Source organism: Bubalus bubalis, chromosome 23, assembly GCF_019923935.1.
Source record: "Bubalus bubalis isolate 160015118507 breed Murrah chromosome 23, NDDB_SH_1, whole genome shotgun sequence".
Taxonomy (NCBI): Eukaryota; Metazoa; Chordata; class Mammalia; order Artiodactyla; family Bovidae; genus Bubalus; species Bubalus bubalis.
The window spans coordinates 36,987,111-37,012,491 of record NC_059179.1 but is presented as its reverse complement, the minus strand read 5'-3'; the positions used below and the strand labels follow the sequence as shown (position 1 = coordinate 37,012,491).

General features: G+C 48.8%; 1 protein-coding gene and 1 long non-coding RNA gene across 2 annotated transcripts; both read right to left on the bottom strand.

Moving 5' to 3' along the window:
* Positions 1-1,367: 1,367 nt before the first annotated feature.
* On the bottom strand, positions 1,368-20,895 carry LOC102404903 (pancreatic lipase-related protein 2). The gene is made up of 12 exons (XM_006071681.3): positions 20,847-20,895; positions 17,659-17,813; positions 15,299-15,424; positions 12,738-12,872; positions 11,892-12,003; positions 10,754-10,873; positions 9,435-9,554; positions 6,497-6,615; positions 5,949-6,078; positions 4,640-4,751; positions 3,150-3,317; positions 1,368-1,487 (listed from the first exon to the last, which is right to left on the bottom strand). The coding sequence occupies exons 1-12, from the start codon at positions 20,893-20,895 to the stop codon at positions 1,424-1,426; spliced, it is 1,410 nt and encodes a 469-aa protein (XP_006071743.3). The 3' UTR covers positions 1,368-1,423.
* A 3,067-nt stretch (positions 20,896-23,962) lies between these two features.
* Positions 23,963-24,901, bottom strand: LOC123331438. The gene is made up of 2 exons (XR_006548081.1): positions 24,622-24,901; positions 23,963-24,403 (listed from the first exon to the last, which is right to left on the bottom strand). It is a non-coding gene; the product is annotated as an uncharacterized LOC123331438 (long non-coding RNA).
* Between the last annotated feature and the right edge of the window lie 480 nt (positions 24,902-25,381).

Below are 25,381 nucleotides of genomic sequence, written 5' to 3'. Positions count from 1 at the left end.
TGAAAAAATTAGTAGGACACTTGTTGTTGTTCAGCTGCTCTGTCATGTCTGGCTCTTAGTGATCCCTTGAACTGAAGCATACCAGGCTTCCCTGTCCTTCACCATCTCCCGGAGTTTACTCAAACTCCTGTCCATTGAATTGATGATGCCATCCAACCATCTCATCCTCTATTATCCCCTTTTCTCCTGCCCTCAATCTTTCCCAGCATCAGGGGCTTTTCCAATGAGTTGGCTTTTCACATCAGGTGGCTAAAGTATTGGAGTTTCAGCTTCAGCCATCAGTCCTTCTAATGAATATTCAGGACTGATTTCCTTTAGGATTGACTGGTTTGATCTCTGTGCTGTCCAAGGGACTCTCAAGAATCCTCTCCAGCACCACAATTCAAAAGCATCAATTCTTCAGTGCTCAGCCTTCTTTATGGTCCAACTCTCACATCCATACATGACTACTGGAAATACCATAGCTTTGACTAAGGGAATCTTTGTTGCTGTCTACGTTTGTCATAGCTTATAAATTCTTTTTTTAAAAAAGGGAGATATAGGGCTGGGATCGGAGAAGGCAATGGCAACCCACTCCAGTACTCTTGCCTGGAAAATCCCATGGATGGAGGAGCCTGGTAGGCTGCAGTCCATGGGGTCGCTAAGGGTCGGACACGACTGGGTGACTTCACTTTCACTTTTCACTTTCATGCATTGGAGGAGGCAATGGCAACCCACTCCAGTATTCTTGCCTGGAGAATCCCAGGGACGGTGGGGCCTGGTGGGCTGCCGTCTATGGGGTCATACAGAGTCGGACACAACTGAAGCGACTTAGCAGCAACAGCAGCAGCAGCAGCAGCGTTGGGATATGTGAGATAGGTGTGCAAATATTCTATATGGCGACTATTTCAGGGAGAACTCAAGTTGTCTCTGGGAAGAGAAAGTGAGAAGCCCTAGGGCAAAGCTGGAAGGACAGGACCTTGGGTAAAAGCTCACTTCTGCATCATTTGCCTTTTATGCCATGTTCATGTAGTAAATTCTTTTAAAGCTCTTCTCCCTCCATGGTGGAAGCAGATTCCACCTAGATTACCCCCAGAGTCACTCATGCCACAGGCTGCTCTTATATGGGGTCTTACATGGGGTACCCCAGGATACTGCAAGCTGAGTGGGCAACATGTGGAAGTAACCTTTTCAAGCAGGACAGAATTCCACTGTCTAAGGATATAAAATCCATTAGGACAGGATACACAAAGTATCCTGGAAGAGAGATGGTGGAGGAGGTGGACCAGTAGAATGTTTTAGACATTATCTGTGGCCAAGTTGGCTCCAGTCCCCCAAATCGTTTCTAAAATGTGACCCAGAACATGCAGAATGTCAAACTAACAACATCAGAACAAGGCCATTGAAATTTTATTATCACAAAGATAAAAGGGGCATCACATTTTTAACAAGGGTAGAGGGTTTGTAATGCATTTTCTTGCATCGTGTCGTTGCTGCAAAAATTATACCTGTGGAGGAAGACATTTCTGGCATTAGGCTCTTTTGCTTGTTGAAAAGTGACTTCAGGTAAGTAAACAGTTTTTGGCTAATCCGCTGGAATTCAGACCCCTTTGACTGAAAAGCTCTGCTACCCGAGGCAGAGTCCAAGTGATGCTCAGAAAGCAAACCCCCTCAAAGAATCTCCTCCCCTCCTTGGACTTTTAAAGAGCTGAGAGTGAATCAGTGGTCAGATCAAGGATTTTCAAAACCCAGGGGGTTATCACCGAGCTCTCTGTGCTATACAGCAGCTTCCCACTGATTATCTATTTCACACATGGTAGTGTATAAATGTCAGTGCTCCCCTCCCAATTCATCCCACCCTCCCTTTCTCCTCACTGTCCCCACATGTCTGTTCTCTACATCTGTGTCTGTATTCCTGCCGTGCAAATAGGTTCATTGGTACCATTTTTCTAGATTCCATATACGTGCATTAATGTATGATATTTGTGATGACCTAGAGGGATGGGATGGGGCTTCCCAGGTGGCACTAGCAGTAAAGAACTTGCCGCCAGTCACCTGGGAAGCTTCCCACAGTTTGATCCCTAAGTTGGGAAGCCCCTCTGGAGGAGGGTATGGCAACCCACTCCAATAATTCTTGCCTGGAGAATCCCATGGACACAGTAGCCTGGCGGGCTACGCTCCATAGGGTTGCACAGAGTCGGTGAAGTGACTTCGCACACACGCACAGAGAGGTGGGACGGGAGTGTGGGGTAGAAACTCAGGAGGGAGAGGGGTACGGGTATGCATATAGCAGATTCACTTTGTTGTAGCAGAAACTAACACAATATTGTAAAGCAATGATACTCTACTAAAAAAATAAAATAGCAAAAGCAAAGCAAACAACAAAAAAACCCCAGAGGATTTTGAGCCTGGCAATGATGGTCCTCTTTTAAGGTGGACTTTCTTTTCATATTTTTAGATATAGTTTGGTACTCTCCCAGCTCCTACCAGGTAAGGTTCTGTTCCCTCTGAATAAGAAGAGTTTGCCACTATGAGCTAGATCCAATACGTGCCATAGTCTCCAAACAAAGCAATTTACATTCCTAACTGCTCCCCAGCTGAAATTAACTCAGAGGTTTCCGCCAAGTACTGCCCAGGTGTCTTCCTTATTGTTTAAGATAAAAGTTTCATATTTGCCTGTTTCTTTTTTTATGGGTCTACATGATTTTATTTTTCTTTTCTTTTCTAAAAAATGTATTTATTCTTAATTGAAGGATAATTGCTTTATAGTATTGTGTTGGTTTCTACCAAACATCAACATGAATCAGCCCTTCTTGAACATATACCTAAATACTGATGCCTTGCTCCTGCCAACGTGAGTTTGGCTTAAGGAAATTATTTATTTTTCAAAAGTAAATTGATGGATAGGTGCAGAGTTGAGATGAATAGCTGGGTAGATGAATGGATAGTTGGCTGGATGGCCAGAAGCATGAGACGACAGGTGTCTGTATAGATGGCTGGATGGATGAGTGGACAGATAAGTGGATGAACAGAAATGGCTGGATGAATGTGTCAGTGGATAAATGCATAGATGTGTAGGTTGGTGATTGGATGGATGAATGGATGGACTGGTGAACAGATTGATAGCTAAATATAGAAAATAAAACTTAGATGGAATAAAAGATACGCACTCAGTCCTATCTTCACCACCTTGCACTGTAACTCTGGAAGCCCCTAGTTTGGGCCGGAAGAGATTTATCACATTGTTGTTCCAAAGGAACTTGACTTTCTGGACTTTTCCAATATTGAGGTCCACATCAATGTCATGTATATGACTTGCATTTGGTTGGAGGGATCCTCTGAAAACATAGACATAAAATATTTTATCAGGTGTATATGTAAATACATAGGTTGATAGCAATCTGTTGTTTCTCCAAACAGCCACTGTTGCTGGTTTTCTGCAAATAAATTGTATAACTTCATACACATCCAGGGACTGGTAAATCACAAAGGTGTTTGTAAACAATACAACTTTTAAAAATATTAGACTCTAGATTTTCACTGTTTTGTTTTTCCCTGGGATTCCCAGGTGACACAGTGGTAAAAAATCTGCCTGCCAATGCAGAAGACTCAAGAGATGCGGGTTCGATCCCTGGGTCAGGACGATTCCCTGGAATAGGAGATGGCAACCCACTCCAGTATTCTTGCCTGGAAAATTCCATGGAGAGAGGAGCCTGGCGGGCTACAGTCCATGGAATCGCAGAGTCAGACATACTGAATGACCAAGCACACACATACAGTCTGTCCCTAGAGGGAAGTTAAATATTTGGGGTTGCATATTAACCTTGTTGGTTTACTGTGGGACTAATTAATGCAATATCTATGTTCAAAGATACCTGTGGGTCAGCTGAGGTCATTTGTTATCACCTCATGTGTAGCACAGGAAGTGGTCAAAGAACTTTAACATGAAAATTATTATGTAGAACTTAGTGCAAAAAACAATCTATTTTTACAGCATTGAAAGTGTGAAAGCGTTAGTTGCTCAGTCGTGTCTGACTCTGTGACCCCGTGGATTGTAGTCCACCAGGTTCCTCTATCCATGGAATTCTCCGGGCAAGAATTAATGGAGTGAGTTGCCTTTCCCTTCTCCAGGGGAGTCTTCCTGACCCAGGTCTCCTGCATTACAGGCATATTCTTTATACAAGCCACCAGGGAAGCCCTTTTACAGCATTGTTATGCATTCGTCCAACATACATTCACCAAGCACCTCACATACCCAGCAGAAGTAGGCACTGAGGCTACAGCGATGAGAAGGTGGCCTCAGGCTTCCTGTGTGTGTGTGTGTAGGGGATGAAGTGTGCGTGTTGGTGAGGAGGGAGTTGCCGCACAAATGCGCCTGGCCTGAGGAGAATTTGATATTCATAAAACCTAAGTAAGGAAGCAACAACTGACAATTCAGAAAAAGTCCCCATTTGTCTCATGTTAAATAGCGAGTTCTCTTTCCTCTCGTGTGTAAATGGGGTGATTGAACCAGATCTAAGGCTTCCATCCAGCTTCAACATTTCAGGATTCAATGGTTCTGTATCATAGGTGGCTAGGTTTATAAAGCAGTTTATACCTAATCTCATATGAATCATCTACCATGGAAAGTCTGGTCATTTCACTTTACTATCAAACTTACTTGAAAATTTGATATTGTTTTGAGTTTCCATTACTTCCATACAAAGCAATTCTGATGGACCCCCTCACTTTCTTTGTTCCAGCCAGTGTGATGGATACCCTATATCTCCAACCTGTCCAAAGAAATGCAATCATTAAATTAACTCATCTTGTTGAAAGAAATGACCCTAGGCAGTCTTGTTCCTAGCTGAGTCCTCTGTGGGTGAGGGGGAAGAGTGACTATGCATGATGATTTTCTTCAGTGAGGCTTGGTGTCCTGAGATTCAGGTTGCTCTCCCTGGCCTCCCCCAACCGCCAATTTTCTGGTATTAAAAACAACGCTACAGGGTCCTTTCTTGAGCACATATTCTCATTCACACATGCAAGTATTTTTCCTAAGTAAATTCTGAGAAGAAGAATGGCTGGGTTAAAGTCCTATGCATGTAAGACTTTATAGAGACTGCCAAACTGTGATCTTTCATGACAAATACTGTGAAGATTGCATGAAGTGTTTTATAAAGTGCTACATAACTTTTTAAAATTTGAAACTCCTTTGAACAACAATTGTTCTTCATTTGGCTACCATTACTTATAACACATGAATCTTGATCATTTCACTATCTGGTATTTTTTAAATGAGAAGCTGGGCAAAACAACAAAAACACAACATGATTATGTGTATGTAGGGGGACTGATATGACATATAATTAGTGGGGAGACTTCTTGACTTACAGTGACTCTGCCCCACCTCACCTAAAGGAAATCAGTCCTGCATATTCATTGGAAGCACTGATGCTGAAGCTGAAGTTCCAATACTTTGGCCACTTGATGCAAACAGCTGACTCATTGGAAAAGACCCTGATGCTGGGAAAGATTGAGGGCAGGAGGAGAAGGGGACGACAGAGGATGAGATGGTCGGATGGCATCACTAACTTGATGGACATGGGTTTGAGCAAACTCTGGGAGATAGAGAAGGACAGGGAAGCCTAGCATGCTGCAGTCCATGGGGTCACACAGAGTCAGACACGACTAAGCAACTGAACTGAACTGAATGCTCTTCTTCTGTTAATGGATCCGTCCTTCTGGCCACAGGGGTGAGTGAACTTGTAACCCAGTGTGGGCCAATCACTATACTTTATTCTACTGATCAGGATTTTTGGTTAAAGGGTGAACTTGAGACCTAAGACAAATGCCATTCTACTGTCCTTCCATTATAGCTTAAAATGGTTGGAGCTGAGTTTCTGTTAAATTGCTACCGAGGGTCCTATGAAGGCTGAAACACCTTTAAAATTATTTGCAAGAATTTTTAAATTCGTAAAATGGAAACTTACTTGTAAAGTTACCACTGCTCCCTGTGTTCAGGAAAAAGGTCTGTCCCACGGCACTGGTTTTCCCCTGGAATTGGTCAGCATAGTGCCCCATTTTGGGACATCCTCTCACTGGACAAGGAAAACAGCCACCCTAGTGAAAGAAAACAGTTTGTCTGTGGGCCATAGGCCTTGGACTCATCACTGTCTCTATCAATCAGTTCATCTTCTATTCCATCCATCCATCCATCCCTCATCCATCTTCTCATCTACCTATCCATCTTTCCATTCGGGTATCCATTCTGTGTCTGCTCCCCAGGACCCCACACTGATCCATGCACGCTTGCATCCATCTACCCATCCAGGTATCCACTGGGAATTTTCCAGAATGAAAAGCTGGGGATCTAGGGGAGGCCCAGTACAATTCAGATCTGTGCTGTTCCTCTCCTGCCCATCCTACTCCTGGGAGGAAGGCTCTCCTCAGCCATGGATTTACATCTCTGCTCTGTTCTAAGTCACAGGGACAAAACCACCACCACCACCATCTTCCCTGGGCCCCTGGTGTGCCCTACCTCCTGAAACTCTTCGTAGGAGGCACATGGGTAGCCTAGGAAGCCATCAGGGTTGAGAATACTGCTTGAGTAGTACTTGTAGCTTCTTAAGTGACTGCATGCCACAAAGTCTTGGAGTCCTGGGAAGACAAAGGCCACAGAGGCTCACAAGAGGCATTAAACTTTTGAAGCCTGAACCATTCTGCCTGAGAGAGGAATCACCTCTGCATTTCACAGGTGGGTATCACCGCTCCTGATACCCACCTGTATCAGGAGCTTTGGCCACAGCTCAAAACTTCTATCATTGACCTTGACATACTTGGCAAGTAGAAAATTTGGGGGCTTGTTTGTAGTGGTGGTTGGCTGGAGTTGCTTTCTGCACCCTGGTACTGTCCATTTTCTGGGGAGGTCCTCCTCAGGGCTAGGCAAGTGTTAGGGAGTGAGCAGTTCTAACAAGCACCTTTATCTAATCCTCCAGGGCCAGGCATGTATTGTAAATGACTGACAAAAGCCTGGGGGCTTTGGAGGTGTGGCTAGCTTCCCAGGTGGCTTCCCAGGTGGCTTCCTAGTGGCCCAGAGCAAGCTCTAGTCCACTCATTACCTTGAGTTGAGCGGCCTCCTGTGGCATCTTAATATTGCTTGTACTTCATGTGAAAGAGCAGAGTCAAGACAACAGCCAGCATCCATCGCCAATCGGTGGAGCCTTTGACCTCCCCTCTACTCAGCACCTGGCAACCCACTCCAGTGTTCTTGCCTGGAGAATCTCAGGGACAGGGGAGCCTAGTGGGCTGCTGTCTATGGGGTCGCACAGAGTTGGACACTACTGAAGCGACTTAGCAGCAGCAGCAGCTACTCAGCACCGGGCACCTCCTGGTGTGTGTGTTTGGGGGTTCCCAGGTGGCTTCCCAGGTGGCCCACTGGTAAAGAAGTCACCTGCCAAAGAGGAGACCCAAGAAACACAGGTTTGATCCCTGGATCAGAAAGATCCCCTGGAGGAGGAAATGGCAATCCACTCCAGTATTCTTGCTTGGACAATTTCATGAACAGAGAAGCCTGGTGGGTTACAGTCCATGGAGTCACAGAGAGTCAGACATGACTGAGTATATATATACATATATATATTTCACCTTTCACATGAAGCCAGCTTTTCTGTCTACCGTCTCAGGCTGAGAAATTCCTCCTTCTTACTCCTCCAGGCACAAGGTAAAAGCCATAGAAGGCAAGGTCACCGTGGCCTCTGACCACTCTCACTGCATTTTATTGATCATCTTTCTCTTTAAACCGAAGTCCTCTTGTTGGGGGAAATTGCTTTTTTTATCTCTCCAGCTATTAATACTTGGTACCAAACTTCCCATGGAGTGATCCACAGTGACCCTGGCCTACCTGGTGGCCACTTCTGGGAGGTCTGCTGGGCTTTATCCCTCAACACGGGGGAAAGGAAGGTTGCAATTTGTGCTGGGGGAGAATAATCACCTCACAGTGCCCCCAGTCCTGCGTGTCCCACACCAGCACTCATTACCAGACAACAGAAACTGTTTCGAACTTAATTGTTTCTTTCATCCAAAATTGCTACCCAGGGATTGCATAATAGAGGAGCAAGTGGATATAATTGTTCCTCAGTGCCTGCGCCAGGGTGACCTGGTGTGCACACAATAGAAACCCGCTCCAGCGTCTAGGCTGTTCTCTCTCTTCCTGTCGTCTAATTAAACCTGGACTCCTTCCTATTATGTGTGCCCAGCCTGTCACTTCTGGGAGAGGGCAGCCCTCATGGTGACTCTGGTGTTCATTCTGCGAGCAGATCAGCAGAAGAGCACCCCTGCTCCCGCCCCCCCTCCCCCCCGCCACACACACACCAGGAGGTGCCTGGTGCTGAGTAGCTGCTGCTGCTGCTAAGTCGCTTCAGTCATGTCTGACTCTGTGCGACCCCATAGACAGCAGTCCACTAGGCTCCCCCGTCCCCGAGATTCTCCAGGCAAGAACACTGGAGTGGGTTACCAGGAGCTGAGTAGAGGGGAGGTCAAAGGCTCCACCAACTGGTGATGGATGCTGGCTGTTGTCTTGTCGACTCTGCTCTTTCACATGAAGTTCAAGCAATATTAAGATGCCACAGGAGGCCGCTCAACTCAAGGTAATGAGTGGACTAGAGCTTGCTCTGGGCCAGCACAGGGTACCAAGGAGAGGCCCAGAGGCCCGGGACACAGCCTTTGGCCTTGGGAAACTCCCAGCTCGGAAAAATAAAGACTTAAATGAGATGATCTCAGACTCAAAGTTTCCACTTTCAGGGAGGAGAGGGAAACCTGTTCTCACTGACGGGGTGACAGGAATAATCCAAAGCCGGAAAAAGGGACGGCTGGCTGATGGCAATGGTGCTTCAGATCACGTAACATTAGGGGCACTGAGCCTGATTTCTTAGATGAGCAGACACACGCACAAGGTTAGCCCCCCTCTCCCAGACCCCCGGCCTCTGCCTCCTCACACAGGCCTCCAAACCCCCAGGGCCGCCCTCCTCCTTCTCCCCATTGTCTTCTTGCCAGCTCACTTCCTTTCCATCCCTAGCATCTGACAACAGCAAATGGCAAGAAAGTCAAAACCCTTTCACATCTTTGCTTCCACTCTGCAGTTCTCCAAGGGGCCGACCCTGGAGAGAGCATGGGAGCCAAAGCCAGAACTGGGTCCTAGCCTATGGGTAAGGGCAGCCCATGTCTCAGCATGCTGGTGCAGGGAGGGGGATGGTGCAGGCTGGGCATGTGGTTGGGCTTCGCAGCCGGAAAATGGCCTTGGGCAAGTTTTATCACTTTTCTGAGCCAGCTTCCTTGTCTGTAAAATGGGGCTAACCAGAATCACTATCTCAGGCCACTGTGGTGAAAATGTCACTGTGGTGAAATGTGTGGTGTCAACACCACACACCCTGCCTTCTCTCCAAGTGGAGCAGCTGGGCTTGCTTCTCTCTTTCACGTACCTTGCCATATTCCATTTATATCTATGATGGTTGACAGGATATTTTTCTGACATCCAGGCATGTCCTTTCCTCCATTTGGGTAGAAGTCCAGGTGGCCCACCTTTTGTCTTATTCCCAAACCTGAAACATTGGAGCAGAGGTGAACAGGGAGTGGGAGGAAGGTGGTTCCAGCGTCAGGTGATGGCTACAGAAAGCATTCAGCTCCTTCCAGCGGGAGCAAGAAACTGCTTGGCAAATTTTGTCCTCGGCACGGCCACCCTGTCTCTGGCTCCGTAGGAAGTTCTCAGAGATGAGCACTTGGCAAGACAAGAAGGGAGGAGACAACGCAGCACAGAAGATGAGGGGGAAGGTAGGCTCTGGGTGAGCGGGCACACGTGTATTTGTGTGTGTCTATCTGTCTTAGAGAGACTGAACAACATGGATACTATTCTCAGTGTCCTAATACCATTATGCACCAGAAGACACATGTCAGGGCTGGTGCAATTTTTATGACTTTACTCATTTAAAAATTTTGGTTTCTACATTATAGTGTTATGCTGAGACCACATAAATTATATTGCTGTATTGAGAACCAGAGCATAGTGGTTGGTGGTTTGGATTTTGAAGCCCACAGGCCCATGATCACATTCTGGTTCTACTTACAGATCTGTGATCCTGGGCAAGCATTTGACCTTGTTGAGCCTCAGCTTCCTCAGCTATGAAATGGTAATAACAATACCCACTTTTCAGGGCTGTCACAATGATTAATGAGTGAAGGTATACAAAATGTTCAACGCAGCACATGATAAACCCTCCGTAAGTGATAGCATCATGAAAACATATTCTTCATTGGCACATTTCATGAGTGGTTTTGCAGGAAAATATTGCAAAAAGAATGTTGATTTTAGAAGGATTAAAGATGATATTTAATCTCTGACAAAACAAACTTTAACCAAAGCTTTGCCATAAGAAGAAAAAAAATTCACTTTGCATTTTGTAAGTACAGGTCAAACATCAATAATAAATACATCTGCCACTCTCGATATTGGCAGACCAGGGAAGAATGTAGAGTTTGTAGACTGGGTGAGCCTCCCATGGCCTATAGACGTCTGCTGTCCGATTGGGGGCCTTGGGTTGTTATCACTGGGAGTGAACTGTTCGTTTGTGACTGACACCTATTTTGGTTAGTTGGTGCCCAAACTGTTTCCCGTGGTTACCTGTTTTGTACACCACCCTGCGGTATGTGTGGGGGTTGGGGGAGGGTGGCAGGGGTTGCACGGCTGGGCCTGGAGCTGCTCCCGTCAGCCTTGGTCCCTGAGAGGTGAGGTGAGGGGACTCACTCAGGAAAGGGATTATGGAGGCAGAATCCGTGTGAATCACATCCACAAACATGGCATCAGACGGGTCCAGCCGAACCTCCTCAGGCGTGCCCTCGAAGCATGGCTGTGCTGGGTCCAGCCCTGAGAATGGGGAGGGGAGGTGGACAGGGAGGCTGCACTCTAAGACCAACCAGGATCTAAACCCTGTACCCGCAAAATCCACGGAGATCCCTGGACAAAGGGTGCCACACCCCAGCAGTCACAGTTGGAAGGATTCAGAAGGCTGCCAGTGGGGTCGTTGGCTGTCAAACAGCATCAGGAAGTCCCCACCGCCTGGCTCCATGGAGGACTGGGGTGGCGCCCTTGCTCCCCTTGTCTCCCTTTTTCTTTTTCCAATCACTCCTTTCTGTGGGGCCGCTACTCTCCAAGTCTGATCTCCTGGGCCTGACCCGGTCCTTGCCCAGCCTCTGAGTCCCACGCAGTCTGTTCCCTTGTGTCTTTGCTCCGGTAGACCCCAGGCTGCAGCTCACCTCCCGACATTCTCCCCTAATCTGAACCTCGCCCCTCCAAGACCCCCTCAGACCCCAGCTCCTCAGGGAACATGTGGCCTCTCCTTTCTTGGCCCATCCCCCCCCTTATTGTATAGACGTCTTCTGATGTGTTAATTCTACTTTGGATTTTATTTGCCTACTTAGTCGTCTGTCTCCTGCACTAGACTATGAATTTCCTGAGGCATTGAGTGAAAAGTCGCTCAGTCTTTTCTGACTCTTTGCGACCCCATGGACTATCCAGTCCATGGAATTCTCGAGGCCAGAATACTGGAGCAGGTAGCCATTCCCTTCTCCAGGGGATTTTCCCAGCCCAGGGATCGAACCCAACTCTCCCGCATTGCAGGCAGATTCTTTACTAGCTGAGCCACCAGGAAAGCCTTTCCTGAGCCAGGGGCCGTGACAATTTCATCTTCAAATAGAAGCTGAGGGTGGAAGAAGCAGGACACCCAGGACTCGATGACCTACATCTAGTGCTGGTGCTGTTCAAAGTGCCTGTTCTCCCTGAACTTGGAAAATGGGAATGATAACAATAACGGCCCTGGCCGGGTTACCCTCCCCCTTCCCCCCTCCCATCTCCTACCCCATCCTACATCACCCTGCGCCCCTACCTGTGATCCTGCCCACTTGGCCCCCCAGCCTCCTGCCGGCCTCCGCTGCCAGTTGTGCACCCAGGCTGTGGCCAATAAGATGCACGTTCTCTGGGCCATAGCCCAGCTCGGTCTGCAGAAGGGTGGAGCGTCAGTTAGCATAGGAATGAGTAGAGAGATCTGCTGGCTTTCGGGGAGCAAGGATGGGGACAGGACCCAGCCTGGAAGCTTGGGAAGAATAACCTTCGGCTCCAGGCTGCCACCTAGGACAGCGTGACTTGGCCTCCCGCTGGCCACAGTCTGCAGGTCCTGGGGTCTGGCTGGCTTGTGAGGCTCTGGTGCTGACCAGCAACCACCATGTCATCTGCAGGCCACCTTGGCCAGGACTGGCTGTGTGCACGACGAAGTCCCATCTGTACCCCACCATGGGCCTCCCTCCCAGAGTCCCCTATAAGGGCCAGTTCAGAGCATGGTTCATGGCCCTGGCTCTGGGGTTCTCCAGAATCAACCTTCCCGAAGGCTATAAGGGACCTTCCCTAAGGATGAAGACTCTGCTGGGCTGAGAGCTGCCAGGCAGCCCAGCTCGCTCTCCAATTCCCAGACCAACCTTCAAGGAAGGATTATCTCAAAAAGGAAAACTGAGGCTCAAAGAGGCTAGTCTGCCCTGGGCCTCACAGCTAGGGATCTTCAGGACAGCTGAGGAGGGAGAAGTTTGCAGCTTCCTGAAGCAAAGGCCTTCCTTGGCTCCTGGCTTCCAGGCTGTGTCTCACCCCATGGGTCCCCAGGCTGCCTCTGGGTGCTCTGGGGTGCTGACCTGGCCCTCTCCCTGCCCCCTCCCCACAGCATGGGGCCCAGGCAGGGGTTTACCGACAGCCCTTGTATGAAGAATGCTATCTCTGCTCCCACGACCCGAGTGTTGTGGACGGCTTGGGTGTACTTTGTCCATGCCCCGTGCTCCCAGTCCACACAGATGCAGTTCACCTTCTCCACTTTAAACATTTTCTGGGGAAGACAAACCAGTTTATTAACAGCCACCAGTTATATAATCCAGAGTCAGGAATTCACATCTATCAAGCACCTAGCTTGTTTGTGTCAAGGCTTTAATATTCCTCACATTTGTCCTGGTCCTCACCACAGCCCTAAGAACTGGGACTATACTTATTCCCACTTAGCAGATGTGGAAACTGAGGCCTGGAACAAAGTAACTTGTCTAAGGTTTTACAGAAGGTCATTGACACAACCATGTCAGAAAGATGACTTACTAGGTCAGGGATTAGCAAACTGCTACCTGAGTGACAAATCCACCTGCTTTTATGACTGTGTGTGCTCAGTCACTTAGTTGTGTCCTATTCTTTGCCACACCATGGACTGTAACCACCCAGCTTCCTCTGTCCATGGGATTTTTCCATGTAAGAATATTTCAGTGTGTTGTCATTTCCTTCTCTGAGGGATCTTCCTGACCCAGGGATTGAACTCATGTCTCTTGTCTGCATTGTCAGGTGGATTCTTTACCACCATACCACCTGGGAAGCCCAAAAGTTTTATTGCAAACAGTCACATCCATTTGTTTACCTGTTGTCCACCTCTGCTTCATAGCCACAACAGAAACCGTATGAACTATAATCATGTGACCCACAAATGCTACAGTATTTATTACCTGCTCTTCTACGAGAAAGTTTGCAGACTCTTATACTAGATAGTTGAAACCACACAGAGGCTGCTTTCATATTCCCAACAATGCTTTGTATTGAGGGACAAGTCTGATAGATGAAATTTAGACAGAGGTAGGATATCACTCTACCGTATACACGCATCTTTTGTGTCATGTGGTATTATCCAAGCACAGATACTGGTCCCTTGGGAGGAAAAAGAAACAACTTCCCTGGTGGTGCAGTGGCTAAGAACCCCCCCTGACAATGCAGGGGACAGGGGTTCAATCCCTCGTCAGGGAAGATCCCACACGCTGTGGGACCATTAAGTCGGTGGGCCACACTACTGAGCCCACGCTGTACAACAAGAGAAGCCACCACATGAGAAGCCCACACACAGCAATGAAGACCCAGCATAGCCAAATAAATAAATAACAAAGTGAAGTCACTCAGTCGTGTCCGACTCTTTGTGAGGCCATGGAATGTAGCCTACCAGGCTCCTCTGTCCATGGAATTTTCCAGGCAATAGTACTGGAGTGGGTTGCCGTTTCCTTCTCCAGAGGATCTTCCCGACCCGGGAATTGAACTTGGGTCTCCCAAATTGCAGGCAGACACTACCCTCTGAGCCACCGGGGAAGCCCAAATAACAGAAAGGGTAACACTATTTCCTTTGTTCATTCAGGGAGGCCTCCATTTCATAGAGGAAATGAACACTATTTCCTTTGTTCATTATTGTTCATTGAGGTTGGGAAGAGTTGGCTGGAGGTTAGGATGACATGGTGGATTGCATGCGCCAGGCTCTCCAATTTCCAGGCCTACACAGCCTGATGGGCCTCAGGAGACACTTGTGAACATCCAGCCAAAGGGGAGCAGAGAACCTTGAGAAGGAGCTCCTCAGGTCCAGCCCAGTGCAGCCTAAGCCTCTAAGAGCCATGCGTGGGCACCTCCTACAAGCTAAAGCTGTAGACACACGGAGTTGTGGTATCTTGAGCATGGAAGACCTGGTTTTGCATTCCACCTCTGGATTCAACTTTGAGCAAGTACTGAATTTTGGGGGGCCTTAATTTCCTCATCTGTAGAGTGAGAACCATAACTGTACCTACCTCACAGCCAGGCTGGGAGGGTTAAACAGGACAAGGACTGACAGTGGAATGATTAGCACAATGCCAGAGTCACGGTAACTGTTCAGGAAATGGATGGTATGAATAATAATTCATTACCAGTATTCATGATCACTTTAAAGTTGCACTGCCCAATACCATGGCCCCTAGCCACTCGTGGCTCTTCACAATTGATTACAAAGAAGTAAAATTTAAAATTCAGTTCTTTGGTCACATTAGCCACATGTCAGTTTCTTGATAAGCCCAGGTGGCCAGGGGCTCCTGATTTGGGCAGCACAGATATAGAAGATTTCCATCATCACAGAAAGTTCTACTGGATAGCAGTGCTGTAGGGGATAATGCATTTTTTATGCCACACAGGGGTTTTTACAGAAACCACCAGAGACAAATGCCAGGTAATTGGCTGTCATCTCCACCTCTGGGACTTTTTGATTGGACTCTGGGTCTTTTCAGCATCATAAGGAGACATTTGGGTAGAGGTTGGTGAGTTGGGAGAACTTGAGAGTGGATGCCCCTGAGAATCTGAGTTTTCCTCGGTGGTTTTAGGAAGAGCCTACCTTTCCCTGGAGGTCGTCCTTTCCCAGCCTTCAGGGCTGCAGTGTTTGACTCCATCTGCTGGTGGCATTTATCTCACCAGATGAGGAGGGTGGGTGCCTACCTTGCACAGGTCAGTAGACCAGCCCGAATCCCCATCATCTATGAAGCCGTGGATGATGAAGCGTGTCTTGCGGTCCAGTTGGAAGTTTGAAGCCCTGACAGTGGCTAAGTCAGTGATATTGATCCGCTGGTTAAATGAGAAAAGATGAATTTGAATGTTGGCCTTTCTAAGCCACAGGCCCTTAAGAGCCCATTCCTGTAAGACTGAGGTCACAGGTTCAACTCCCATGAACCTGGGTAAGTCTAGAAAAGGAGTTCCTGACCTATTTGGGTTTGAGGACAGAATTCAGAATGTCCAAGTTTATGGATCTTTATATACTTAAATGGCAACCCACTCCAGTGTTCTTGCCTGGAGAATCCCAGGGACGGGGAGCCTTGGTGGGCTGCCGTCTATGGGGTCGCACAGAGTCGGACATGACTGACGTGACTTAGCAGCAGCATATACTGAAATACAGTGTTTTTTTAAATGATGAGCAACAAACCACAGTAGTCTTAGCCATACTCTGTCACCAGTAGAAGTCACAAGTATTTTCATTTAATATTATAGTTGTTTTAGATGTTTAAAAATATCATTTGTGCTCATTACTATTTAAAATGACAGAAGTTATTAGACCAACCCCTGCTGCTGCTGCTGCTAAGTTGCTTCAGTCGTGTCTGACTCTGTGCGACCCCATAGACAGCAGCCCACCAGGCTCCCCCATCCCTGGGATTCTCCAAGCAAGAACACTGGAGTGGGTTGCCATTTCCTTCTCCAATGCATCAAAGTAAAAAGTGAAAGTGAAGTTGCTCAGTTGTGTCTGACTCTTAGCGACCCCATGGATCAATCCCTAGACCTTGTTATTTAGCAAGATAATAAAGCAGTTAATTATTACCATATACTAGCTTATTCTACCATATCCCACATTAATCTTTTTAAATGTTCTGATAACTATTTCCCAATATAGTTAGTATCCTTTGTGAAGTGAAAATTGCTCAGTTGTGTCCAACTCTTTACGATCCCATGGATTGTAGCCTGCCAGGTTCCTCTGTCCATGGAATTCCCAGGCAAGAGTACTAGAGTGGGTAGCCATTGCCTTCTCCAAGGGATCTTCCTGATCCAGGAATTGAACCTTGGTCAATGGCAACCCACTCCAGTGTTCTTGCCTGGAGAATCCCAGGGACGGCAGAGCCTGGTGGGCTGCCATCTATGGGGTCGCACAGGACGCTACTGAAGTGACTTAGCAGCTCCTGTGTTGCAGGCAGATTCTTTACCATCTGAACCACCAGGGAAGATGACTCCTTGGTATCCAATGCTGTTTATTTTATGCATTTAAAGCCCTTTCTGCTCCTTGAATCTGTATCTCCTGTCATGCCTGCTGCTTTAGGCCCAGGGGTTCCTCAGCTCTTCTCTCCTAGGACCTCTTTGGCCATCTGCGGATGTCTACCATTCCCTTTCAGGAATTTTTTTTTTTTTTTTTTGCATAAATTTCATTTTTTAAAATCTACTTTTTTTGTAATGGGGACTCTGAGTGTGGGGTTTGTCACGTAGAATCTCACAGTAGGTGACCCTGGGGACCTATATCCAGACACCGTGCTATCTCAAACTTGGTTTGGGGCCAGAGCTGTGAGCTGCTTGAGTTCTGAGCAAATTCTCTTAATTTTTAAAATCTTAATTTTACAATTTTTTTTCCCATGCAAGTGCTTATTGCACAATCGGGTATATTGCCTTAGAAAGGTCATTCCCTGGTGGGTCAAGTCCCTACATCCTGATGTGCTAGAAGGACTCTCATGACTTTACTCTTTCAGGAGCTCCAGTCTCATTCCCTATTTTTAAAAAAACTTTTATTGGAGTATAGTTACTTTACATGAGCACCTGGAGTAAGCTTGCTGGTCTTCACCTGGCAACCTTTTTGGGAACTGAAGATTGCTCCGAGGGTCCCCAACTTTTCTCCTTTGTCATTAAATGTTCCCTGCTTCCCTTCTAGCTCCTAAGGAAAGATTTCTGTCTCCCAGTCCCCACTCTCTGAGGGGCTTCTCTCCCTCTACTTCTTGGTGCAGAAAGAACCCAGACCCTCCCAGGGACACAAAGGCCTGGGTTTCTCCATAAAAGCTACTCATACCCATTTTCTCCCCCGAACAAGGTTCTAATCCTAGAAGTCCTGAAGTTCTGTACACAAGTGTATGTATATGTCAGTTTCCAGGTTGGGCATCCATAGATTTCATCAGATTCCTAGAGTTCAGACAGTTCTAACTCTATCACTATTCTGGAAAGTTTCAAGGCCATGAATAATTCCTTAGACAACTACATGAAGGCTCCAGTGTGAGTGCCCAAATCCTCTCCCAGCCCACCACCACTATACGGTCATTTTACGGCCCTCTTACTTGGTAGTTATTTGGATTCTCATTTGTATATAGAAGAAAGTGAGCGTCGATGTCCTCAGGGGACCAGGGAAATAACTTTAAAGGCCGCTGAAGGATTCCAGTCCATGGTTTTTCATCAGAAAAGCAGCCAAAAGGTTCATAGCAAATCTCCTTTCCTGGGGCAGGAAGAGGAACAAACAGAAACCTTGTGAGGTTCTAAGAAGGAGCAATGTCATCTCAGCTGCTTGTGAGGACTCTTCAGGGTGCAGCCCAGGGCTGACCAAGGCCAATCTCATCTTCATCTTTGCTATCAGTGTTCCTCAAACTTCTGGGTAATAAGAACCACCTGGATGCTGGGGGTGAATGAGCATATACATACTCCCAGGCCCCTCCCTCAGAGATTATGATTTGGGGGGTTTGGGGTAGGGCCCTGGAAACAGTGTATTTAATAAGTACCCCTGTTCATCAGGCAAGTTGGAGAATTGCTGAAAAATCTGGGAATCTTTGGCCCTAAAACTACCTCTTCCAGCAAACTCCCAGATGGCCCTTTCTAGCCACTCATCAACCATCAAGTATTTATCAAGTGCCTATGAATGCCCGTGGCACAGAGATGCTACGTGATGAGTCTTGATGTCTCCCTTATATCTGGCACAGGCCGTGCACACAGTAGGCATTCTCGGGCATTTGTTCAATCCACACATCTTCATGTCATCCCTTAATGCACCTTTTTCCCCTCAAGTCATTCTCTGCCATTTCAGATTTCCCTGCTCTTTGAAAAGCTAAATGCCCTAAGAACAGAGAGAATTTATTTTCACATCATACTGAATATATAGTAGAGGCTCCATGCATGCAACTGATGACTCAAATAACCTCATCTAAATCTAAAGGTCCTTTCTCCGGTCCATGACACATTTTCACAGTTATGTCACCCCTGGTATGACCAAGGGTGGCATAATTTCAAATCTAGAGGATTACGGTGGATTTTTTTCTCTTAGGCTTCCTCAACTGATGGTGTCAAATGTTGGTCATTCATTCAAAAACTGGTGATAGTTAATACTTGTTGTTTTCAATGTACCAGATACCACACCAGCACTTTATCAGTATTAGCCATTTTAGCCTCCAAACGGTCCTATGATCAAAGAATTTACCTCTGTTTGAAACAAGAGGAACCCAGGGCACAGAGAGACAAAGGAAGCTCCCCAAGGTCACAGCCAGTGGTGGATCCATGATCTGAACCCCAGAAACTTAACTGGGAATAAAGGTAGGAGCTGGGGTGTGTGTGAAAGTGTGAGAGTATTAGTCACTCAGTCGTGTCTGACTCTTTGCGACCCCCCTGGACTATAGCCCATCAGACTCCTCTGTTCATGGAATTCTCCAGGCAAGAATACTAGAGTGGGTTGCCATTTCCTTCTCCAGGGGATCTTCCCAACTCAGGGATCGAACCAGGGTCTACTACATGGCAGGGGAATTCTTTACTGCCTGAGCCATCAGGGAAGCCCAGGAGCTGGGGAGCCACAGACAAATCAGATCCAAACCCTGCCCTGAAAGAGAGGAAATGTAACTGGGAAGGAATAATGATAGTGTTGAATACACTGTGGGAAGAGAGAACAGTCCTGCCCGAAGGGCTACAGGAAACTAAAGCAATCTTTGCTTCAGGTGAGAAATGTGGGGGCTTCGAGGCCAGGTGAAGACAACTGGGCTGTTGGGTGGATAGTGGGGAAGTGCTGGGGATGCTGAGCTGGCCAGTGGGGTGGGCAGGGCTGTGCTCCTGAAGGTGTTCTAAGGAGCCAAGTATGAGAGGCTGAGAGACAGCAGAGCCTGGGTGCGGCGGCTGTGGGCCTGGAGAGGGGGTGGGCATTCTGCCCTCTGAGGGGAGTTAAGGCAAAAGTAGGGAGCTGGAGGTGGGGGTGATGGCTGAGTGTGGTTTGGCACAAGTGAGTTTGAGGAGTGGGAGATGACCCTAGTGGAGCTGCCTGGAACTTGGGAGGGCTAAGGGGGTGTTGGAGCAGACTAGGCAAGGGGGTGACCCTGAGGAAGAGAAAGATGAGGAGGGTGTCTGGGAGTGACCTTTGGGAATGCCCACCCCTAGGGCCGCAAGAAGCAGCAGAGCAGTGGAGGAGACCACGAGGGGTCCAGAAGGCTGGAGGAACCGCCAGATCCCACCCGGGCTCTGCTGTCAGGGACCGGGTCTTGCTGCAAGGCCAGGGTGGAATTCTAGAGAGAAAAGAAGGGGCTGGGGACAAGCCGAGGAGACAAGGGGCAAGAGTCTGGCTGCAGAAGGAAGCCCTCGAAAGGACCGGAGGAGACCATGTCAGCTCTTGGCAAGAGTGTGCTCAGCAGGGTTTGGGGGCCTGAGCCAGGCAGTGAGGGGTTCTGACTGATGGGAGAGGAGGTGCGAAGATGGGACAGAGTGGGAAAGAGAGCACCTGGGAGGGACCCCTGCAAGGAGGTGGGGGATGGGAATAAGCAGGTTGGGGCTTGAGGAGCCTTTGGGAGGTTTTAGGAGAAGGCAATGGCACCCCACTCCAGTACCCTTGCTTGGAAAATCCTATGGATGGAGGAGCCTGGAAGGCTGCAGTCCATGGGGTCGCTGAGGGTTGGACACGACTGAGCGGCTTCACTTTCACTTTTCACTTTCATGCATTGGAAAAGGAAATGGCAACCCACTCCAGTGTTCTTGCCTGGAGAATCCCAGGGACAGGGGAGCCTGGTGGGCTGCCGTGTATGGGGTCGCACAGAGTCGGACACGACCGAAGCGACTTAGCAGCAGCAGCAGCAGGACAAGTAAAAACTTGGGTTTCTGCATCTCCCCCGGGCAGGAGGTGGGCCAGGACGGGAGTTCTCAGGGGGACACTCATGCCTTTCAGTCTGCAGAAGAGCCCTTGTCCACGCCCAGGGACTGAGGGTACTGGGGGCCTGACAAGAACCGCCCCCCTGCCCCCGCACTGTCCACCTGCCCCAGCTGCCTGCCACCCCTGTCACCCACTCCAGCCACTGGAGAAATGGGATCAAGCTGGATGATGCTGGTCATCTGTGTTGAGCAGGCTGCCCTGTGTTAGCCATAGAGTCAAATTCCCTGAATTGTACTGATGGTTTTATCAAGAAATAAGGATAACGTTATTAATTAGCATGATGATAATGGTGACAATGTGCCTCTTGTCTGTCTCAGCCCAGGCATGGTCACCAGTGGGTGGTGACCGCATCCTCACCTCTGACTGTGGCCAGCAGGAGAAGACCAATGGTCCAGGAGGGCAGCATCTTCGTGGATGAAGCCAGAGACGCGCACAGACACCCAGATGCGCAGGCAGGAGGCTGGTAAACAGGGTAGATGTCCCTCAGTACCCTCAGGGCCCTCCCCAGGAACCCTGAAGCCTCCCCGCACAGGGAGGTGGGGAGCACCTCTCTCAAATCCTGGACTCAGCCTCAGCACCCCTCTTCTGGGCCAGGTCCCTCTGGCAGCCCCAGCCCCTCCCACTCTCCCTGCCCTCACAGGGCAAGTGGTTTACCGTGTGGCCCCAGGGCTTCCACGCTCAGCCCAGCAGGTTGGTCACGGCTTTTTATAACCAGGCTTGATCCTTTGGATTCCTCAGGGAAGGACCGGAGGGCAGGTGGGGGGCGGGTGGGAGGACAGGGCGGCGAGGCAGGGTGGGGGAAGCGGGGTCAGACAGCACTCTGCACATGCCTGCTTTGAACCTAGCTTATCATAAACACACAAAGCCAGCTCGACCAGGGGAGGAGGACTGTTTATGAAGTGAGATTCAAGGAAAGGGAAACTGACTTTGTGGGATCTCAAAGGGCTCTGTTAACCTGAATTCACGGGTACAGTTGCCCAAAGGTTGTGTTCCCCTGGAGATAACAGGGAAACACCAAGCTGCAGGGCTTCCTGTTCAAAAATTCCTAGGAAAACAAGAACCCCAGACTTATCTCATTGACCTGCAGACCCTGGCAAAGCCATGCAGGAGCGGGTGGCTTATGAAGACAGCCCTTGGTTACTTTGGTGGTAGGGTGGGCGGGGAGCATCCTTCTAGAGAACCCAGACAGAGTTATAAAAGCCCTTTGGAGGCGCTCAAAAGAGTAAAATAAACACTGTTCAAATACAGCTTTGTTTGGAAACAGTATCATCTAAGACCCAGAGATAAGAAGATTGGAGGTGTTTTCTTTCCTTCAGGGCCAAGAGGAGATCCTGGGTGAATAGCCAGGTGCCATCCCACTGTTTTAAAAATTGACAATTTAGATGCTCCAAAGTGCATAAATTCTATGTTTAAAACTCAAGTACAGTATACCTGTGGCAGATTCATTTTGATATTTGGCAAAACTAATACAATTTTGTAAAGTTTAAAAATAAAATAAAATTAAAAACAAACAAACAAACAAAAAACAAACTCAAGTACAGTTTAATGAACTTTGACACATGTGTGAAGATGAAACAGTGTTAGTCATTCAGTCATGTCCGACTCTTTGCAGCCCCATGGACTGTACCCTGCCAGGCTCCTTTGTCCACAGAATTCTCCAGGCAAGAATACTGGAGTGGGTGGCCATTTCCTCCTCCAAGGGATCTTCCTGACCCAGGAATTGAACCTGAGTCTCCCGCACTGCAGGCAGATTCTTTACCATCTGAGCTACTAGGGAACAAATGTATATGCACCAGATTGAAAAACATTTCTGGCAGCCAGAAGAGTCTTGGGATACCACCACTCCCATAAGCATGCACCTGACAGATAGTAGGTGACCCATAAACACTTGTTGGATGAAAGAATAGGACAGTGGGAGCTAACAGTGAGCTGAATCCATTCCAGGTCTCTCCTGCCTTCTCCTTCCTGCTCTGTGCCCTAGAAGCTCTCTCAATGGACAGCATCTCTGCACTACTTGCCCTTGGCCTTCTGGTTGGCTTCCATCAATGGGAAGGAGGTGGGAGGAGGGATGGTTTGGGGTATTTCTTCCCCAGGCTCGCTCCCTTCTGTGCTGTGATCCCATGATAGCTGCCCCCTCTCTCCTGCCAGCTTCAGCTCCTCTCAAGCAGCTCGTCATCTGGCCCCCAGCTCTTTTCTAGACTCTCTTGACAGCTCCCTCCAGGTAAGCTTCAGACATTAGGGAAGTAGAAGCTTCCAGGGGTTGCTAATCCCTGGGTGATTTAGCCTCCCTAGTGGATTCCCTTGACCCTGTCCACAATTCTGTGGACAGTCCCTCTGATCAGCCCTTGGAGTGGCTGTCTCTTGCCACTGGGACCCTGGAAGGTGTGCCTAGCCACTGGACCTCCCCTGAAAGGAGACAGTCCCAGTCCCAGTCTCAGAGGCCCGTGGTCCTTCTGGGGGCTTAGCTGGGTCTTAGGCACTGCCCCTTCCTGACTCTCTATTCCTGATGACCTTTCCATCCTCATTAGGAAAGTTTGGGATTGTGTAGTTCTTTGGTTTCACCACCCACACTAATAGCAGCCAAGCCTTTCTGTGACTAGATTTAGTTTTTGACAAAGGTTTAGTGAAACATGTTCAGATAATCCCTGGGTCCCATCCTCTACGCTCTCCTGGTTCCAGCTACAGTTTGGTCAAGGAATCCAGGCAATCTTCTCTCCAAAGGGACCAGTGGTGTTTCGTCTGGTCAACAGCCAAAGAGAGGGCAGAGCTGGAAAGAAAGGGGAAGTTTACATTTCATTTAGGCAAGAGATAATTCTTGATATTTTCAGGTCACCAGGCTCTGTTCTAAATGCCGAGGGCAGGTTGTGATCACGCTTAACCTCGAGGAACTCACTGAGGCGGATTTGCTCAATATGAGGAAAAACTTCCTAAAGGCTAGAGCCACTGGGAAATAGAACAGAGCTTTGTTGGAGGGGAGGGCCCCCTCCTCACTTGTGACTGAGTAGAGGTGGGCCGAAGCCCAGTGCCGGTTGAGGGGCAACACTGGTGGTCTACTTCTAAGCTTGTTTTCGAATCTGGGATCCTACAGGAAATTTGGGAAACTGCAGCCTAGAGAAAGGACTCACCTTTCTATCTGAGCAAGAGTCACTCCAAAGGAGCACAGCACCCAAATACCTTTTTCAAAGTGGATGAGGAACCACCCAATATGAGGCTGCAATATCTAAGTCATGAGATATATGCTGAACAAACACATCTTGGGAAGAGTGTCCAGAGGAGATACTGAGGACGTAAGAGCTAGATATCAGAGGAGAAATAGGTGGTGTTGGGTCAAAAGGTTTCCTGAGAGGAAACAGCAGGGATCAATCAGATTGTAGCTCCAGCTCCTAGGGGCCTTGTGTATTCCCATTCTACAGCCCAGGTGTCAGAGGCTGGGGAAGCAAGGGGTTAGTTAAGGGTGAATGGAAGAGGAGGCCTTGATCTTTTATATATATATAATTTATATAGATTATATGATTTTGTTTATGTGGTTTTGACCGCGCTGGGCTTTCACTACTGCATAGGCTTTTCCCTCGTTGCAGCAAGCGGGTCTGCTCTCTGCTGCGGCGCACAGCCTTCTCATTGCAGCGGCTTCTCTTGTTGCGGAGCATGGGCTCTAGCGCGGGTGTGCAGCCTCCGTAGTCGTGGCTCCCCAGCTCTACAGCACAGGTCTCTAAAGTTGGGGCGCTTGGGCTTAGTTGCTCCACAGCATGTGGGATCTTCCTGGACCAGGGATCGAATCCATGTCTCCTGCATTGGCAGGTGGATTCTTTACCACTGAGTCACCAGGGAAGCCTGAGGAGGCCTTGATCTCAGGCGCCACCTCCTACGGTGCTGCTGCTGGGGCTCTCTCCTTCTGTAGGTCTCAGTTTGCTGACCTGTAAATGGGGGGGATTCTAGGTGGATTGAAGAACACCATCCCTACACCACGCTGCTCCCCAGGGGGCCTGGGCACCCCTGCTGCAGCCACCAGTGATTGGGGACAGACCCACTGGGTGCTCCCTAGCAGGCCGGAGCCTGCCTGGTCTCCGTGGCAGGGTGGCTGGCCCAAGGCAGGCCGGCAGGGCCCCAGGCTGCCTCCCACTTGGCTTCTCACCACGGCAGGGCCAGCTCAGCTCCTCCTTCCTCTTGGCGGGCATGCCCGAGGTTCTGAAGTCCCGCCAGCTATCTGCCCTGGGAAGGAAGCGAAGGGCAGCACCTGTGGGAAAAGTCATGCACTGGCCACAGGTGGCAGGGTCAGGGCCTGAGTAGTGCTGCCAGCTGGCCCAGCTGCTGCCCTGGGGAGGGGTGGCTTGGGTCTTCCTTTGCCAGCACCCTGAGGCCTTTTGAGACATGTTTCTCATCTTCATCACCTCCTTTGTCTGTCCCCCCTTCCCTCTCCCTGCCCTTGCCCCTGAGGGGCTGACATCACCTCTCTAGGCTGTTGCATCAACCTCCCCACAGCTTCCTTGCAGCTGCTGCTGCTAAGTCGCTTCAGTTGTGTCCGACTCTGCGTGACCCGATAGACGGCAGCCCACCAGGCTCCCCCGTCCCTGGGATTCTCCAGGCAAGAACACTGGAGTGGGTTGCCATTTCCTTCTCCAATACATGAAAGTGAAAAGTGAAAAATGAAAGTGAAGTTGCTCAGTTGTGTCTGACTCTTAGCGACCCCGTGGACTGCAGCCTACCAGGCTCCTCCATCCATGGGATTTTCCAGGCAAGAGTGCTGGAGTGGGGTGCCATTGCCTTCTCCAATGCATGAAAGTGAAAAGTGAAAGGGAAGTCTCTCAGTCATATCCGACTCTTAGCGACCCCATGGACTGTAGCCCACCAGGCTCCTCCGTCCATGGGATTTTCCAGGCAAGAGTACTGGAGTG